This window comes from Ascidia mentula, chromosome 3 (genome assembly GCF_947561715.1).
Source record: "Ascidia mentula chromosome 3, kaAscMent1.1, whole genome shotgun sequence".
Lineage (NCBI taxonomy): Eukaryota > Metazoa > Chordata > Ascidiacea > Phlebobranchia > Ascidiidae > Ascidia > Ascidia mentula.
In genome coordinates, this window is record NC_138568.1 from 8,258,235 (window position 1) to 8,277,910 (window position 19,676).

Consider the following 19,676-nt stretch of genomic DNA (forward strand, 5'->3'; position numbering starts at 1 on the left):
CGACACCATTTCTGTCTGATGTACTTGAAAATGAGACTAGCTTGGCACAAAACATACTACATATGGCACAGCAAGCGTTTTTGTCACTTGGGTGGTGTACTGTAGGCCCCCACAGTAGGTAGCTGGGTTTTACAAAATTTTCGGACCCCAAATTCGTGAATTTGATATTTCTCGGACCCCACATACACATCATACATTATTTTACCGCCCAATCAGAAAAAAAATAGATAAGAAAACGACTCAAAAGCTCACGTAATCAAGTTTGCTGTATCGTCACGGACCCCAGCAGTTTGGGGAGCCCTGTTGAGATGTGTGAATGGGTTTGTAATATTTTACCTTTGAGGGACGCGGGTGATTTTGACAGAAGGTTTGATGCTCTGCATCTCCGCAAACCAAACATTAAGCAAGTTAAGTCCGACACCAAGCTGAGCTGATTAATTGTCCCCGATGGTCTTGGACCAACTTCTTTCTGAGGTTAAAACCGAGATCTAGACTGATCTGTGAGACCAAAAGTTGCGATCTGTTTATTTGTGGAAGATTCGCAAACCAAAGAAGAGACAGTATCAAAAGATAGAAATGCTGGGATTACGCGACAAAGGAATCCTATATATTAGCAAACGAGATAACTAGCGGAGGCGTCAGAAACACGGGGTGTAAATGTGAAAGAGTAGAAAGCGAAAGACAAAGTTTGAACAAAATATTAAAAGATTTTTGCATTGCCTACAACCCCTTTCCACAACAAAGTTAAGGAGCTATAGTAGATCTCTGTAGATAATTGAATCAAGGTGTATAAGTTGTTTAAGTAAATAATTTTGTGGGCGTCATACTTTGTTAAAACAACAGCAAAAACATAGTTACAAACCACAAGCACTTAATAGTTTCTCAATCTTTCATAAAATCCCAAATGATCTGTATCGTTCAGTTTTCTAGAACACCCGACACAATGTAAAATCCAGACAAAATAATTTGCGAGACCGCCTCAACATTTGCCCTCCGTTTGTACATTATTTTGGGCAGATATGCGATCTTTATTCAATACAAGGGCACGTTGCGATATCAGGCGGCGGGAATTCAAGTGCCCAAGTGCGTTATAGTGACAGCCAGTTATCGAGATCAAACAATTACAATACGTTAGTGACAAAAAGTGAACTAACTGTTCGAGGAAAAAACAAAACGCAACTGGTGACTAGAACAAATGTTTATGTTCCAGTAACAAGTGCCAGTTACTTAATATTGAGATGTGCGGACGGATAATACGGTAGGTATTTATAAAAGGGAGCGATAATAAAGGTCTGAGATCTGTCGTCGAGCCGGATGTCAGAAGGTTGTTGGAGTAATGCGGGAAAGATAACCCCGTCTGCGTGTCAGTTATGTGAAGGATTAGATTAGGAGACATGCATGTTGTAAACTTCATTTAAGTGCAAAAGAAAAGAAAAGGTTGAAGAAACTTTATGAGAGTTTTTACTCGTTGAAAATATGCCACAAAACATTTATAACAGAAAAGTACAAAAAGTCATAACATGATAAAATTAGGCATGACTAAAACAAATATTCTTTCTACATTCACAATGTGCTCTAATTTCGATTTGATATGAAAAACTTGCTTTTTGATTGCAATTTACAGAGATCGGGGAGGGGGGGCGTGCTTTTTCGATCAAATGCCTAATTGTGATAAGATCATCGAAGCTCCAATTTTCTCTTTTTGTTTCAATTTAATGATTGCTTCCTCCCAGGTTGAGCCTGTGTACAATTTGTTTGTAAAAAATAAAGTATTTGAAAAACAACCAATAGAAAATTCGTCCACTAAAATTGCTGCTGTGTATTATTGTGTATGTGCTCAGTGCCTGGAATATAAGCTGTCAATTTTTGAATGAATGATAAAGAAAAAATCTCATACCCAATTCCAGTCTGCGAGCAAGACCAGGATTCTTTTTTTCCAATACCAATTGTATTGCTTCTATTTTTTCAAGGCGCTTCAGCACAGCTGCATGTTTTTCTGGCAGGAATTTAGTTTTAATAAGATCCTGTAACAACAAAAAGTGTAACTAAGTTGATCTTTTTAAGTAGGCCTTTTCCTAGTGTTCGATTAATGCTTTATGTCTGGTACTGATACACATTTGCAAACTTTTTTGCATTGAGTGCTCAAGTAGCGTGTTTATATTGTACTGTCTGCACTACCAAGTACAAACCATGTTATATGTTTGGTGCAAAGAAAAAAGACAATGTACAAAATGAGAAATGCAATACACTTTGATTAACTTAATTTCAGCATCAGACACAGTATTTTTACCTTTGCAAAATGTGCAAGAAATGCCATCAGCAATGTTACATATGCAATCACTGCCATTTGTGGGCCTGAACATAAAAGTTATGGTGAAAATTACATATGCATAAAAGATTATTGGAAAACTTTGGAACTACACACACTGAAAAAACGGCAATGTTTCCTTTAAACTCATCAGATGTTCCCTTGGCAGATATGAATATTGAAGTGCATAATTAATGCAAAAAGTAATGTTCAAGCAATCCCTCAACAATAAACCACTAAATGTTAACAATGACAATGTAAAAACTAGCTGTAACTTTATATTTTCCAAACCATAAAACAATGAAAAATATTCTTTGACCTCTTTTTAAGTTTATAACCCACATTTAGTGAAATAGCAATCAATAGATGTTACTCACCCAAGGACATGACACCCGCTTCTGACAGCACTTGAAACAAGGGTAATTTCTGAAATTTCGATAGACTTGGAATTTGCTTTCCAGACTTAATTGTCTGTTCAGTTGTTGACACGATTTTCTGCAGCCTTAACTGATAAAAACAGGATATGGTTATCTTTTAATGTTAAAGTGAAATAGAAAACATGCTTGTCTTTGTGTTTCTAAATTGGTAACACACGTACTAACCAAAGTTGAATCTTCAAGGAGATATTCAAAAAGTGCAGTATTCACTTTCCTTTCACTTTCATCCATCCTTTTCTCTGACAAAATATCACATTGCGATTAATGGCATTTATTTAGGTTATTGTTGAGAGACTGAATCTGTTCAATGAAATATAGGTGAACTAATTGACAACTGTTGCAGACCATTGCATGTGGCCAAAGAAAAGGTGACATGTTGTATGTTAAAAAGCAATTAGTTGAGTGAACCGCATCCCAAACCTTCAACAGATGCAGGAACGGTTGAATCTGATGTTGGTTGCTTGCTTCTCTTAACCGATTGTTTTCGTAGTGTCTTGCTCAAGGGCCCAATAACTGCAGTGTCCTTCATCCAATAGCCATGTAAATCACTTGAGGCTACTTTACTTCGAAGCTGTTTTTCTTCACTACCCTCATGTGTACGGTCTGGAGAGATGGAAGCTGGCATAGAGGAAAAAAATTAAGTCAAACAACATAAAAAAAGTGTGATTGAATTACATTCATATGACATTAAAATACTTTTTAATTTGTGTTACTTCTTAAGGAATTTAGGGTAATCTGCTAGCCTGTGATTTTAAATTAAAGTAGTCAAGTAAGCTGTGGTCAAAAATATAGAAGAAAAATATAGAAAATAGAAGCGGGAACATGATGCACTATCCAACTTGTCTGATATCAACAACATACAACTGATGAGACCTTATAGGTCAAAACAAAGGCCATGTGTATATAGCTCACAGAAATCATAATATTGGTTACACTCGCTAACATACAACCAATGATATGTAAATAACATTTTCAACAAAAAAGTAAATCTTTGCCTTCACGTTACATTGCAAGCCTATTTCTGTACCACTCTCCGATATTCTGTCTGAAGAAATGAAAGCGGACAGCGAATAAAAATCTGAGCTTTTTTGGCTCCATGTATTTGTGTAAGCAGACCTTATCTCTGAAGAATTTAAGTAAAAGTCGATAGAGATCCAGTCTAAGTGCCACCCACTGGCATGATGTTTTCCGTATCTCAACCACTGCCCCTCGACTCGATCTGGATTTCCTAATAAAATCTAAATTGCAACTTCATCTTTCGCACTAATTATGACAACAACAGTTGAAAAAGTGGTAGCAGTGATAAATTTCTGTCTGGTGTTCCAGTGATTTTTCCTTGTATAAAATATTCTTTAAACAAAGCAATTATTTCTCCTTTCAAAATGAAAAAAAAGTTGTTCCGCGGGTGTCTTTACATAAACACAATAGGCCGTCATTAAAAAAACTTTGCATCCCAAACCTTCGGCAAATGCAGGAACAGTTGAATCTAATGTTGGTTGCTTGCTTCTCATTACCGATTTCTTGCTCAAGGACCCATATCCTGTAAACATGTCCTTGCTACAGTAGTTACTTACTGTGAGACAAATAATGTGAAAAAGTTTAAATTGAAATTCCGCGAAACCGATTATTGTGTATGTACCTCCACGTGAAGCACTCATGTTTGAACTTCCTGTGAAAAACAACACATAATTGGTTATTCATACAGTTCATACCTACCACAGTTTCAATAAAATGTGAATTACTTTTGGGTACTTTACTTCGAAGCTGTTTTTCTTCACCACCCTCATGCGAACGGTCTGGAGAGATGGAAGCTGACACAGAGGAAATAAATTGGTCGAACAACATAAAAAAAGTGTGATTGAATTACATTCATATGACAATTAAAATACTTTTTAATTTGTGTTACTTCTCAAAGAATTTTAGGATAATCAGCTAGCATGTGTTTTAAATTAAAGTAGTCAAGTGGGCTGTGCCCTTTTCTAAAGCCAATGATGTCATGAATGTGCTGATTGTTTACGTGTGCCATGATTACAAACGATTTTCAAATTAATGTTTTTGCAATTAATTAAAAAAAAATACTGAAACATTTGCTGAGCTTTTGTAAATCAGTGGACCTTTGTCGAATCCAAGAAATGTCCAGAAACAAAATACAAAGTCTAATGTGAATTGCCTGTGTTTGGATTTCTATTTATCAGTGGTTCCCAACTATCATGAACCACTGACACACTCCTTCCTGACAAAGCACCTGATAACTGTACACCCTTTTTAAGAGATATTGATATTGTTGGCCATTTTTTAAAGATGAATCACTTGCATAATGTGATAAGCTGTTTTTCTTTAGATTTGTGTTGTTTGTTATGGAATTAAAATTTGTTCCAGGCTTTCAAGTAGGCCTAAGACACCATGTTAACATTAAACAGACCCATCAGTGTGTTATGGTGCACCATTTGGGAGCCTCTGTATTAAATGTTGGTCAAACTTTACTGTGATTTTAATATACATATATTTCAATCTGTTTGTTATCACAAATAATTTTCAAGACACAGTAGTCTACTAATCTGTGTTTCACAAATTCAAGGTCAAACAATTGTCTTGTGGTCTAGGATGGTTGGGGTGCACTTGGCCTGGCTGTGCAAAAGGTTGCACTTCCTGCTCCAGAGTGTTGATAAGGGATTCATCTCCCAACCAATGAGTAAGAAAAAGGTACATTGTCCATGTTCAAAAGCAGTTTGTTTGACAAAAAGCGTTACCAACCTTTGGTGGATGCAGGATCACAAACTAATTCTGGTTGTTCACTCTGTATAGAGACCGATGGTACATGTCCATCTGTTCCATATTGACTTGCAGTGTTAAGGGTAGCTAATAAAATATGGTTTTATTGATAAAAAGCAAGGGCAAAACAATGTTAAATGGAATATTGAAATGTAAAGAATTTACACATTTTCAAAATAAATACTTTGCCAATAAAAGGGATAGAAAAACAACAAATTTGCTCATAAAAAGGTGCAATATTGTATGTCACAAACCGCTAGCTGAGGAAAGAAAAGTTGACTCTAATTCTGGTTTCTCCTTTTTCTCTGTCAGCTGTGAAGAAGGCACTGGCCGACGTTGCATCATTCCCAGTCCTCCATTGTAAATAGTGTATGAATAAATAGCATTAAATTTTAAAAGAAATCACAAAGTTGAAGCTTCAGGGTTCTAAAACACGCTGACCATCTGGACTACCTGTGCTGAATCATTTTGTCATATTACTTTATGCCAGATAAAATGTCTGACTGATGTATCAACATTATACAATTATTTTGAAGAACTAACTGGAAGCACATAAACACTTTTTTATTTCTTTGCAGCTTATAAGTCCGTTAATAGGATTAATTCTGCCAGAAAACAATTTGTCACAAACTACATTGCAATTATGTTTTATTGTTGAAAGGTTTTATGCTCAACGGTAGCCACCATTTATTTTAATTTGCTATAATTATGCATACAGTTATCTTAGATTTTCGGTCACAGCCCGTGTTAATAGGGTGAGGTATATCATTTATTGGTATTGTTGTTGCTGGGACTTATAGTGATGTCATTTGGGTACTTGGGATAATTTGGAGTTCAAGGTCCCTAATCTAGGACATATTACATGACACTTTTCTCAGATACACCAGTAATTACAAACAACAAATATTTACGAAAGGAATTTACCTGGCATTCTTTTAACTTCAGTGCTTAACTTGGCACCATCCCTAGTGATTCCCGCCGTTGAGATGCGATCTGACAAAACATTTGTAACATAACAATCGGATGGAATTACATGACTATTTTGTATGTTTTTGCACATACTTAATGTCGTAACTTTTGGGAAAAAAAACAATGATAAACTAACACTTTATGTATGTGTTATACCCAGTGGAATAATTGGCACATTTATATGTTTAATACCACAAAAAAATTTTCCAGGTAATCTACTAATCTTTAATATACATTTTAAACTGTAGATGCCAAGTGCAGCAAACATACAATACTCTAAATTAACTTTTTTGTGCAACAGAAGGTTTTCTCACATTTTATCATAAAAGAAGAAAAAAAACAATGACTAGATTTCTTGCTACCTCTATCCCTAAAACTTTTTGTAGGGATCTGTGGCGTTTCCAAACATTCAGTTAATGGTGCTGACATTCCAGGCTTTGGCACACCAGATGGTTGTTGGCTTTGATCCCGTACATTCATCTCAAATTCTGCTCGTGACAGTTTATATGCTGATACAATGGATCTTTTTTCATGTATAGCCATTTTTTGCTGACGAACTGATTCTGAAACCTGTGGCATTAAGTTATCTCTTGGGGGGGCAAGAGGAGACCTCACCATAAGTGGTTGCTCTGGCAATAACCCCAACTCTTGTGATATTTTTTGGGGGGGAGGAATGGACCTTATCATACGAGCCTGTTGTTGCACAAGTACAGACCCAGGCAAGCCACGTTCAAACACATTACTAGATGATGACCCAAACAAAGTGGTTCCAGATTGGTCAATTTCGGGCTGTATTGAAGCTTCAAGTATCGCACTTTTTTTCTTTTTTCGTAATGACATTGCGGCTTCAGATAAATCCTTACTTTTTTGTTCAAAGGAAGTAACTGAAAATGAAGGTTTCTGTCCTGAGGCAAATTTCATTCCTTTTATGTTAGTGGCGCTAGATTTTGGTAAATAGTTATCAGCTATACTTGTAGAGTCAAATTTAAGTGAGCGTTGTGCAGGTGAGGAAGCCATATGTTGATTGGCTGTTACACCAGATGAACAAACGTCTTCTTTTTGTAAAGAAGATCCAAACAAAATATGTGGATCTGGCAAGTTTGCTCCAAAACCAAAAGGCATGGCTGGAAGTATACCGGCAGGTGGCATACGCAATGGCAATAACCCCAACTGCTGTGACATTTTTGGGGGGGGAGGAATAGACCTTATCATATGTTGATCTGACAAGCTTGCTCCAAAACCAAAAGGCATGGCTGGAAGTATACCGGCAGGTGGTGGTGGCATATGCAATGAAGTTTCTATTACAGCCTTACTTTCTGTTTCAGAAGTATCTGCGAGTTTGGCCTTTGCTCTAAAATGCATTATCTCTGGAAAATGGTGACCAGCTTCAACACTACATGCAGAACTTGGTGAGCTGGATGAGCTGGGTGGACTTGAGTGTTCAGATTTACCCCAATCATAAGTACCTTTAAAAGGAATTACATTTGAATCTAGTTCTACTTCATCATCTAACAAGCATAGATCCAAATAATGCCCCACAATCTCCTCATCTCCACAACACACAGCTCCCAGAGGTTTTGTCGCATGTCTGGGGATGGAATCACTTTCGATGGTGAAATCACTAAAATCCGTAATGCTGAAGTCACCGCTAAGTTTCATGGAATCAGCTAGTTGTTGTGCAGCAGTTATGGCTTCTGTATCATTTTCTCTTGTTGCTTCTTCAATGAAAGTTTCAAGTTGTACGTCAACTTCTGCAAAACAATGTAATTATTTACTATATTGGACATGGTAACAAAAAAGTTTTGGTTAACAATATTCGCTGTTAAAATTGTTTCTACTTTTGACAAACAATGTATCTCAAAGTAAAAAAATTAAAATTTTTTAACTAAACAATAGTACCTACACATACCTAAAAATAGCGTATCCCATAAGTTTAGCCTCTGTTTCGTTGCCAGGTAGATATAAGTTGCTTTCTTAAACTCATAGTTTGACAATTCATTCAACATATCAGAAGCCTGCTCAAACAGCCGATTAGCTTGTGCCAAAGAGCTGTAGTAAGCAACTTCAGCTGCAAGAATCTTTTTACAAACTTTCTCCACAGTGACCTAAACAACATAACATCCATTTAAAAAATAATATTTTTTTTTGTTGAGACAGATTATGCAATTACAATATTTTCTTCAGGCTCTTCACCAATCCAGGGAAGACCTGTCAATTGGTCAACATCAACATCTGACACAAGATCAGCAACGCTGGGCCCGTCACCAGAGGTCAGGTTTTCACCCTACACAGCAAGAATATGAGTAACACATATGACATTTGTTTAACAGCACATTCTGTCTGTGTTTTACCGCGAAGTCCCCTGTGTTTTACTGCAAAAAAGCAACAGAAACAAAATTTTTACCTTACAGGGGACTATGGATAACATAATTGACGCCTTACAATAATGGCAAACTTGTAATTTATTGTTATATAAGTGCACAATACAATCTCAATATACCTCTTCTCTTTCTTCAATGGCAACAAAACTTGTGTATTGTGACACAATTGAATTTTTTATGCTGAGGTCGATAATGTAAGGTCGCCGTTCTTTCTTAAGTTCGTCACGCTTTAGTGGGTCAACATCATGCATGCCATCCTCATAATCTTTTATCATTGAACGAGCTGCAAGTTGATGAATGGTCTACATGAAAATTATAAATTGTTATCAAGGCCGTGAATATTTTAAATTTACTCAAAAGAATAAAAAAACTGGAGTTATTCCATAAACAGGACGCTCAATGAAAACAATTAGATTCTGGTACTTCTAGTACCTAGTAGCCTTGGGTTAGAACCCAACAATTATAGCACTGCTTACCTGGCCAGTGGTAACACTAAGAGCAGATGTTGAAACAATTGTTGAAATCTCTTTTCCACAAATTTTTGCACAAAGTTCTGCCTGGAAAACAACACATGTATTTGATTGTTTTAATAATAACAAATATGTTGGCAATAATTTTATGGTAATTAGTTTGTAAAACATTTGATTTAAAAAGCCATGTCTTTATTACATGCAAATGTGGTGATAATTGATGCCTGTTATTTGCAGAGAATTAACAAAACCACAATTTACACATAATAAATATAATATTTTTTTTTTAAATTACTTTGTTATCACTGCCCTATTACTAAATACATACTTGCATGCAATGAGGAACCATTCCATACACAACAAGCCTTGATGAATTATACAATGTTGAAACATGTTCTGGAGCTTGAATGGGCAAAAGAGATACCCCAACCTCTGTGACTTCATCTTTGTCAACATATTTTCCCCACTTAATGTTGATGTCTGTCAGCACGGGTTGACTTGCCTTGCTCAGTTGGTTTTGTACCTTCAGTGATTTTATGCATAATTACAAAAAAAGTATAATTCCCCCAAAAAATGAAACATGTGAGAAAGAGTAATTAAGCTACAGAAAGTGTCACTGTTTTATCCAATCAGATTTCACCAAAAAACATGTTACCCTAAAGTTATGCAATAGTAGTAGTGTTTGGAATTGTGTTTTTAAACATGGGCAACAGTTCTACCTTCTGTTTCCATTTGGATTTAAGGTTGATGGTAAAATGCTCATGGAAACCATCTGAAGCATTTGCAATACTTTTCATGAAATGTTGGTTTGCAGAAGAGCTGTTGATAGCAAACAAAATATAAAGTAGACAAAATAAATGTATGTTTCCTATTTATTAAGTTAATTCTGCTTCAACACAAAAAATACATGAAAAATTTTGGAAAAAAATGAGGTAAAAGTTTTTTCTATGGTTTGTTCACAAAAAAACCTTGTTTGGTTGCAAATTTACTGAATAACTTTCAATAGAAAACCTTAACTCACCCTATACTGAAGGTGAAAATGCGACAAACTTTGTCTGAGTCCCCTGCAAGGTCTCTGGCAATCTGCAGAGTTTTATTCTTTTCGTCAAGATGACCATCAGAAACCAGAAACACATTTGTGAGCGTTTTGTCCTTGCTGAATTTCCTCACTGCACGCAGGTATGCCAAGGATCTCCATCCATCACTCATACCCAGGTTTCCAACTGAACTCTGTCAACATGGTTTAATACAGACTTGCCAATCACTAAATAATTAAAAAAAAAAATTCCATAGAAAACAAATATATTTTTTTCCTGGTTGTTCAAACGAAGATGAAAAGTTTTTTACTGGTATTTCAATGTTGGCATTCAGGGAGTTTGTCCAACGCCTTGATACGGTTTACAAACAGGTTGATAAGCATGGAAATTTTGATTATATTGGTTTCTTATTTTGATAACGCAACTCTTTTTTTTAAATAGTTTAATGTCAACACTGTGATAGATGCTATGAAATTAATTGCATGGGAAATGGAAAACATTTTTCAAATATTAATTAAATTAAAAAAAGTATATTTTGAGAAGATTTAATTGCAACAAAGAATATTTAGTTTAGAAAATAAAAAAGTAAAGAAGAAAAAAAAGTAACATAATTTTTTGGGATTGTTTTTACGTACACATAAGAAACATTGACTTCAGGATCCTTTTTGACAATTAAATCATTCACCTGAATGAAACACTCTGCCTTGGTTTGCACAATATTTTCACTCAAAGGTTGCTCGGTGATGAAAAGTTCTTCAAAGAGTGTTCCGAACTTTATCACATTGAGGCAACATTTCGAAGGAAGGTATTTAAGAATCATGAGAGCCAACTGCAGAAAAGGTTAGTTTGAAGAGTTTGTCGATGTCTGCAGTCAATTTAAGGTAAAGAGGCTGAATGTCACAGCATCAGTGCGCTAAATGTTAGAGGGATAAACACAAATATTGAAGACTTTTTCACATTTTTAATTTTTTTAAATATGTATTTGCACTACTGTGATGTGCTTAGTTGTGAAAAAACGTCTGTGTACACAAATATGACCAAAGACTCCAGTTTATTCACCACTTAATGTCTATACTATTAACTTAATGATGGACAAGAGTAACCTTTTTAATGTCATTTTCCAGTGCATCTGAGGTAATTGAGTTGGAATTGTCAATTAGGATAATAGCCCTGTATGATGAAACAAGTGGGGCATCGAACTCAGGGTAAAATGCCAGCATGGAAGCCTGGGGAAAACTTTGACGCATTAGTTGTTGACAAACATATACTAGGTCATGTAATGTTGGCTAAGACCTTAAAATAAAATAGAACCAAGCATTCATGATGCCTGATGGAAAACAATGTGTTTATCAGTATAAAGTAGGCTAATGCAACAACTTAGAGCCTTTGGTGGAATATTAAATTGGGAGAAGATTGCAACTGATTACCTGGCTATCTTTATCGGGATGTTTTTCTGACCACATTCTGGGAACATGAATTTCTGCCAAACCAATCAATAGTCGAAATCCATCCTTACCCAGGCTCTCTCTGTTCAACAACTGAACAGTTGCTTTGCTTCTGGTGATCTGGGATAAAAAAATGTATACTAAACATAAGGGCTATTGCTAACAAGTATCATAAGAATATAGAAATGGTGCTGTGGTGTGTAGAGGAAAATCGCCTTACCTTGTATTTAATTTTGTTGCTTGGACATTCAAGTCTTTTGATGTCAAAAGGCATTTCCACAGATATAACAAGCGAAAAATTGCTGCAAAAATAGTTCTAGTAAAAAATGGTCTGTATCAGTGTTTCTTAATTGCCTGCATATGCTATCTTTTTTTATCAGTCGCTAATGTACATTCTTTGCATGTTAAATGGATTTCTTCCTAAGCGCATACTTGTGCATTATTAAACATTGTTTTATGATAGTGTGTTTGGTATGTGAGTGGTTCTTAACCACGTTAAATGGATTTCCTCCCAAGCCCATACTTGTGCATAATTAAACATTGCTATGTTATCAATGTGTTTGGTTCATTACATATCAGTTTGCAGTTCATAAAATCAACGGTCCATAAAGAATAAAAATGTTGAGAAACACTAATATGGATATTTGTTAATGAGTGCTTGCATTTAACATGGTAATTAGTGGAGAAAAACATCTAAGTAGGAAGTGTTGTCATGCTTTCACATACCAAGGCAGGATCACCCCACTGCACAGGCCCTTTATATTTGGCAATCTCAGCTCTTCGATTATAAATTCACTGGCTTGCAGTCAAGGCGTTGCAGCCACGCTGGATCAGTCAAGTAGGAAACACTTACTTCAAATTTCCTGAATCTGCAGCTACTCTGTCAGTCTTTGTTTGTGTTATTGGACCCGAGACAAGGATGTTGTCTTTTACAGATGGTGCAACAGTACTGGGCAAGTGAAACTGAATGTAATCGGTAAGATCACTTTCATTGATCATCACCGGTAGTTCAGTGACATATGTTATCTTGATTAAAACTCTTGCTCTTGGAGGTAGGTTTCCCACGCTGACAGTAAAAACATCCTGCAAAGATATGAAACAAAATATTTTTTTCAGTTGACCCTTGAGAAGCGAATTAATTTATACGCATATGTCAAGGAAATACTCCAAAACTTTCAACAAAAGGGAAACAAAAACTTACATTACCATAATCATTATGAAAGTACTTTGAATTAGCATATTTTATTGCATTTTATCCATAAAGTAATAAACAAGTGAAAACACATCATTTACTGGTTGTTCTTCGTCCATTAGGTAAGCACCATGTCCTTTTGAAACTGCTTGTTTATACTCACGATGAGCTTGTTCCTTTTCTTTTACCTAAAAGATGTTAAAATTAGTGATGCTGTCCAAAATATGTCTGTTAACCCATTAACTTTGATGAATGTAACACTATACACATTGACATGCTGTTGTTTAAAACAGCAAAAACTTCCAAAGGCACTCTTTAAGTCAATTATAAGAAAGAAAAAGACAGACTTTTTTATGACAAGGGTGGTTAATACCACTATATAAACAGCATTTCAAGATGGATTTGATTATATTTAAATATTGGATGTTGAGTGGCACTTGTGTATTACTATCACTGTAAACATCATACCTTGCCTACAACATGTTTTCCATTTATAAATGCTTCAAAACCACAAACAGCTGAGGAACCCCCTAGTGGAAAAACATATTTTGCCTCCAAAGCTATATCTGACTCATTGACGTATGACTGGAATATGACAACCTTAAAGAGAAACAGATGGAAGGGTTTTGGTTGTTGTCTAAAACAAAATAAACATTAACAACGTATGAATGGTTACGCAAAAACAAAATTTTAGACCTTTGTGTTAAATTGAGGACTCAATGGTACCTGCATTCAGTTTGTCTTATTTTGCAGCTTTATTATTAAAGAATATTAAATATTTTTACTTAACAGTCAGACATTGTTAATCCTGACTGTAGTGTTTTGTCATAATATAAGTTGGCTAATGGGGTATCTCATGAGGTTCAGATTAACAAGGTTTCACAGTAGTTTATCATGGCAATTATCTCTCCAAGTTTAAATGAAAATAAAGGAGAATGATTTACACCTCTGCCACAAGGTCAATAATACTTCCGCGAATGTGAACTTGTTGAAGTGGGACTGGCTTACTTTTACCAGTTTCTTCAATTATCAATCCTGGATCAACTTTTTCCAATGGATCAGTTGCATTGTCGACATCAACTATTGCAACCTGATAAACAATAGAAATCAGCATTGAAAAATATTCTGTTACAAATAACTTTTACATTTTCATGACGCTGATGATTCGAAGGAAATACTGTCAATGGTTTTATTGGAATTTCAGGATTTTTCATTTTATCTCCCTCAAGGACAAATTCAACCAGATATCTGCATAAAAAACTTATGAAATAGTTGTATTTAACAATTGAGCAATTTTTGACAACCTTAGTCTTTGCTGCTTTTTGTCGTAAATCACAAACTCATTGGCATCGAATTGTGAGGAATTGTTGTCACTTTTTCCAACTCCCTGGACACTATTGTAACCCTCTGGTGCCTTATTTAGGTTTGGCTGTTTTTCGGTAAACTTTGCACTGTTTCCCAAGCACACTTCATTCACCAAAACAAACCTGGTTCCCTTCTGTTCGTTTGGCATCGAATACTTTACGCTGGCTCTGAAAGTTAAGCATTTGTCTTCAACATAGAATTACATTAAATGAATTAAGGATTTCCACAAATCCAAATTTTATGGAGACATGGTCAAGTTTATGCCATCCCAAATTATTTCCAACTAAAAGCATGCAACTGCATACTAAGATCAGACTATAATACATCATTTAATTTGACACACACAACAAAAATCTTTGCTAAATTGATTGTGTACCCAATGTCATCAGTAAAGTAAATTCCACTTCCAAGCAATCCACAGTCAGTCCGATCTCCACCATGCTCACCAACCACCACTTGAGGCAGTAGCAGGCCGCGAGACAAAATTCCAAAGAAGTTCTGGGAAAACAAACGATTAATACTTTTTCCCTTCAAACATTTATGCTATGGGCCATGGTTTGCAAATATTTTTAGAAATGTAAGAGTAATTACACAAACTATCGGCATTTGAATATATAGTTATTATGTAAACAACAAATGTTAATCGTTTACACCTACCTCTGGTTTTGACGAGTGAAAAAGAAGTTTCTTGTTATCCATTGAGTGAGTGAAGTCAAAATACTCTGCATCTCGATATAAGCGAAATATGTTGACTATCTTTAAATCTGGTTGACTACAAGAAAAAAAATCATGATTTAAAATAATCTCATGCTGTGTTCTTTACATCATATGCATTCAAGATAATTTGTACAGAAAATGAAGTTTATCATTAATTTTTTAATTTACTAATTGAGCAAAAAACAGGAGAAAGAAAAAAAATTGAGGAAGTCTTCACTGACTATTTAGCTGGCAAGATTAACACTAGTCACCAAGCTACACCGATGAGACATATGTAACGAACCTCTGGCAAACACCACTTCTCATGCCCACAAGAGTTGAAACAGAAGCATACTCAGGATCTTCAGGAGGTATCCATGTTATTGCACAACGAATGCCATGCTGTAGCAAGGTTATTTCTTTCATACTAATTTTATTTGGTTCAACAAAACTGTTATAACTGGATGGCAACTCTGAAGTGGAATTGTCTCTTGAAATGCTGTTATGGTCATATGGTGAGTTTGCTTCAGAAAATACTTTCATATCTTGCAAAGTCTGAAACATGATTTTTAGCGAAACTTACTTGGGAATAATGCAATATTAACTCAGAATGTGTTAACAGAATGTTAAAAAGTGAGTTTTTAAATAGGACATAAAAACAAACACACCAAATAACCATAAATCAAGCAACCAAAGAGCAACAATGGATAGCGCTTTTCAAAAAAAATGTTTTTATTGAATGGCAACTCATATTGTTAAGCTTAATTGGTGGTGAACCCAAATAAATAAATACCTGCACAAAATCAAACTTCAAAGACAAAGTCTTTTTGTTTGATATTGCTTGTAAACTGCTGTCGCACGTAACCGTCTTATAGTACTCTTTGGAAAGATTATCCGTCGATTCATTGTTTTCCAATGCTTCCCGAATTTTGATTAAAGTCACTTTGGCTTTGGCAATCTGGAAAAGTAATTATTTTACACATATCAGTGTTTCTGACAATAAACAAAGGCCAATTTCTTGTAAGATCTATAGTTTATAATGCAACACAGTAGCATATGTAAACATAACACTGATGGAGATTTTATTGCAGTCAAGAAAATTTCAGTACCTCATCAACATTCATTTTGCTTGCATGTTCAAAGTTGCATATTTTGCAGACAGATGCTGCGATGACTGAGACAACCATACAGACTTGAGGATTCATGTTTCCCATGCATTTTCCCATGCTATCGAACACCTAAAAAATTTTACAATATTAAGTGTGTACTGTGCTACATGCAGATATTAGAAACTGGCAAAAGGGATGGGCACCACAGCCCATTTTGTTTCTTTAAGTTGTCTCAAAAGTATTCCATATCATCCTTTTACTTCAAAGAATTCTGCATGGATCTTAGCTGGGTTGTTAATTTGTGCTTTCATTGCAACAAATTCATTAGTTCTGCAAGAAGGGTTGTCATGCCATGTCTTGTTCTAAGATTTGTGCTTATTCTCACAAATAAATTGTCTCAGCATTTAATGTGGATTTATAGATACATGGCACATTGTGATAGACATTTGGACTTCCCCGATAACAAACACAAATAAGCTCATCCTACTGATGTAATAACAATAGTTTTAAAACCTTGAAATAAATCACAATTGATATCTAAGTATAATTTATATTTGGAAGTACATATTACTGCATAATCAAACATTTTTGGTCAATGCTGTTGACAACCCATACTGTAAGAAACACTGGAATTAACAGTATGTGGCAATATATCAATGTAAACTTTCAGTAATTACATTGGTAAATACCTGAGAAAGTTTTGATGAACCAATGGCTATGCTAGATGAACAAGGTAAATAGGAAATAGGTTCCATTTTTTGGTTACTTTTGACATGTCGGTCAACCAAATACTGCATCACCTCCATGGCATCCTTACAACTAAATTTCAAAAAATACAAAACATCATCAAAATAATCTGAGAACAAAGTTTATCATTTTGTTTTAAACTCTAGGAAAGCAACCTGTCGAAAAAATATTCCAATGAAGTTTTGTCTTTTAGGGTCATATCTTTAGTAATCTCCCCACGCTGTTCCATAATCCGGAACATATTTCTTCTATTTCGGTCAGGTTCCAGGTATTGTTTTTCTTCATTAAGCGGAAGATGCAGTTCCAAAACACAGATTTTCTGGGAGCTGTTCTTTGCATTATGTTCCTTTGATCAAGAAGTTTTTTTTGTTTATTGTTTTGTTAGTTTCTTGATAGATTCAATCTAAGCAAAGCTTACAAGCAATTGCATAAGAATGTTGAATTTTATTATCTGACTCATAAATGACCACAGACACTTCTTATATTGATGCATACCATAAGCACAACAAATTTCCCAACTTGGAAATCTGTGAGGAATTTAGGGCAAGCTTGATCACCACTGGTGAATTTCTGTGATTCAAACTTCTCCAAGTCATCCTTACTTAAAGGCTGCACTTGTGATGGTTCCTCACTTACAGACTGCCATTTGGGTGCTAAACAAATACTAGTTACAATTATGTCAGAGAATAGGAAAATAATAAATTACACATTGCATTAAAAAGGTTTTCATGAAAAACAAGATAGACGCTTTATCTTAATCCAGTGACATTCCTGAAGGAAAGTTTAAACCATGCAATGCATTTTTTCAAAAAATGCAGTTGATATGGCCATTTGTTGGAACAAGAAATTTCTATTATTGTCAGTGTAAAATTAAAACACACATCTATATGTATTTTTATGACATATTTTTTGAACCTACTCAGAATTGTTCCTTCAGAAAAAATATCTTTATTTGATTTGCCGGCAACTTTATATTCATCAGTGTCAAGTAATCTTCCACTAGCGAGGGAATCTTCAACGTAAGACCTACTAACCACAGGTATTTCCAACTGTACAGCTTTCCTTGTTTTGTATGTATCTATTTTTAAGCCCTTTTCACAATTCGCAATGACAAAAGAGCTCTGTAATGCAGTAAAAAACATACCCTATTTATCTTCATTTCAAGCATTAGGTCATGACGAGATAGATTGTCTAATAAACTAATTGAAGCAGTTTATTTTTCAAAATTTACCTTTTTTGTGAGTATGTATGATACATATCCACCATTGAATGTGATGTCTTCCCTCAATTTTTTCTTCTTCTTATATGGCAAAGAGCCAATGTCAAGCACAAACTGTAGGCCACAAAAAAGGCCTGATTTTGACAACCCAACCATTACTGCAGACTCTAAACCATGTAGTACATTGTTAGCAACACAACTGCAAATATTTATATGTAAATGGGTTATAGACTCATTTCTTGCTCTTGACACTAAAAAATTGAAACAACTACTGTTACTTCAAAGCTGCAGACAGGGTGTGTACATGCACTGTTTCGACCTGTAAGGTCTCATCAGTGCAGCAGTTGAGTGGCACTGTGCTAGCTTTCACACTAGTCTCCACTTTGTGGTACCTTTCGGTCAACGTCGATCTGCAGACCTTACAGGTCGAAACAGTGCGTGTACACACCCTGTCTGCAGCTTTTCAATATTATGGCTTTTTTTGCACATATATTACTGTTACTTCATTTTTGCATTTATTTGTACATATTTTTCCTTTACATTTTCCAAAATATATATTTATTTTGGATATCAATAAATCCACACACACATTATGAACATAATTTGGATAGTTGCTACAACCATCTTCTGCATATACATCAGCAATTTTTGCACTATGTGCATGAGTTAATCTATTTCCTGGTACAAACAAAGGCTGGCTTCCTTATTTTGTTTCCACACAGTTGAAATTAAAGTATCCATATGAATAAATCATTGACAAGTCAAATAATTAAGTTTGATGACCAAAGAATAACATGGATCATTCACAGAGGTAAAAAAATGGAGAATATATTTATGCCAAGTATGCTACGTGTGTTTAGGCATGGAAAAAATGTTTTTGATGACAATAAAAAAATTGTTGGGAAAAGATGACTATAATAAGTGGAATTTTTATTAATAATTCTTTGTTATGTTTACATATATTTGTGTATAAGCTGCAGAAAGATGGCCACTGTTTCGACCTAAAAGCTTATACACAAATTCATATTATTGGCTCCACATTGCTTATCATATGATTATTGTGACACGGGGCCTGACGGCACTATTGGTTAAGCTTGCTTGGCCGTAGTGTTTCCACCTTGTTTGCTCCGTAAGGTTGCACCTAGTTTGGTGCCCAACGGATGACGGTGACTGTATAGTCACCACAAAGTGGAAGTCTTTGCTTGGCCGTTTGGTCTGCAAAGTTCGTCTTATAGTCACACCAGCTGCACTGATGAGACCTTTTAGGTCGAAACAGTGGCCATCTGTCTGCAGCTTATACACAAATTCATATTATTGGCTCCACATTGCTTATTACATATATTTCCCTGCCATACCATTTACATGTTCACACGTTACACTCACCTATGTCACCACATTGTCAGTGCTGTCTCTGCATTGTAAGGACATTTAGCTCTTCCAACTAATCCTTAACTTCGTTGTTACCCAGTAATTACTACCAACAACCTTATGCTGAATGCAGAAACATTGGAATATTGAAGAGCTTATAC

The 19,676-nt window shown here is 35.3% G+C and overlaps 1 protein-coding gene across 2 annotated transcripts; it reads right to left on the reverse strand.

Annotated features, from left to right (window-relative positions):
* Positions 1-499: 499 nt before the first annotated feature.
* Positions 500-19,672, reverse strand: LOC145893851 (protein mono-ADP-ribosyltransferase PARP4-like). Of its 2 annotated transcripts, XM_082982215.1 has the most exons (41): positions 19,531-19,672; positions 18,160-18,314; positions 17,848-18,049; positions 17,424-17,581; positions 17,084-17,274; positions 16,871-17,000; positions 16,182-16,310; positions 15,866-16,030; positions 15,377-15,627; positions 15,034-15,148; positions 14,753-14,874; positions 14,316-14,543; positions 14,157-14,259; positions 13,958-14,101; positions 13,480-13,611; positions 13,113-13,199; positions 12,673-12,902; positions 12,040-12,121; positions 11,802-11,939; positions 11,478-11,600; positions 11,060-11,203; positions 10,359-10,567; positions 10,057-10,156; positions 9,666-9,860; positions 9,344-9,424; positions 8,987-9,169; positions 8,657-8,770; positions 8,396-8,591; positions 6,849-8,237; positions 6,442-6,510; positions 5,772-5,870; positions 5,500-5,604; positions 4,488-4,556; positions 4,385-4,414; positions 4,205-4,318; positions 3,166-3,363; positions 2,911-2,984; positions 2,686-2,815; positions 2,291-2,355; positions 1,898-2,024; positions 500-1,740 (listed from the first exon to the last, which is right to left on the reverse strand). In XM_082982215.1, the coding sequence occupies exons 2-41, from the start codon at positions 18,301-18,303 to the stop codon at positions 1,655-1,657; spliced, it is 6,651 nt and encodes a 2,216-aa protein (XP_082838341.1). In that variant the 5' UTR covers positions 18,304-18,314; positions 19,531-19,672; the 3' UTR covers positions 500-1,654. The 2 variants fall into 2 exon arrangements, with proteins under 2 accessions (XP_082838341.1, XP_082838342.1); XM_082982216.1 differs by lacking the exon at positions 3,166-3,363.
* Between the last annotated feature and the right edge of the window lie 4 nt (positions 19,673-19,676).

Bases quoted from the DNA above. Each gene is read 5' to 3' on its own strand.
- LOC145893851 (XM_082982215.1), bottom strand. From the start codon at position 18,303: ATGGTTGGGTTGTCAAAATCAGGCCTTTTTTGTGGCCTACAGTTTGTG. The intron at 17,275-17,423 runs GTATGCATCAAT...TCTTGATCAAAG, and splicing joins GGAAATTTGTTGTGCTTATG to GAACATAATGCAAAGAACAG. The intron at 14,102-14,156 runs GTAAAAGTTATT...ATTGTTTATCAG, and splicing joins ATCATCAGCGTCATGAAAAT to GTTGCAATAGTTGATGTCGA.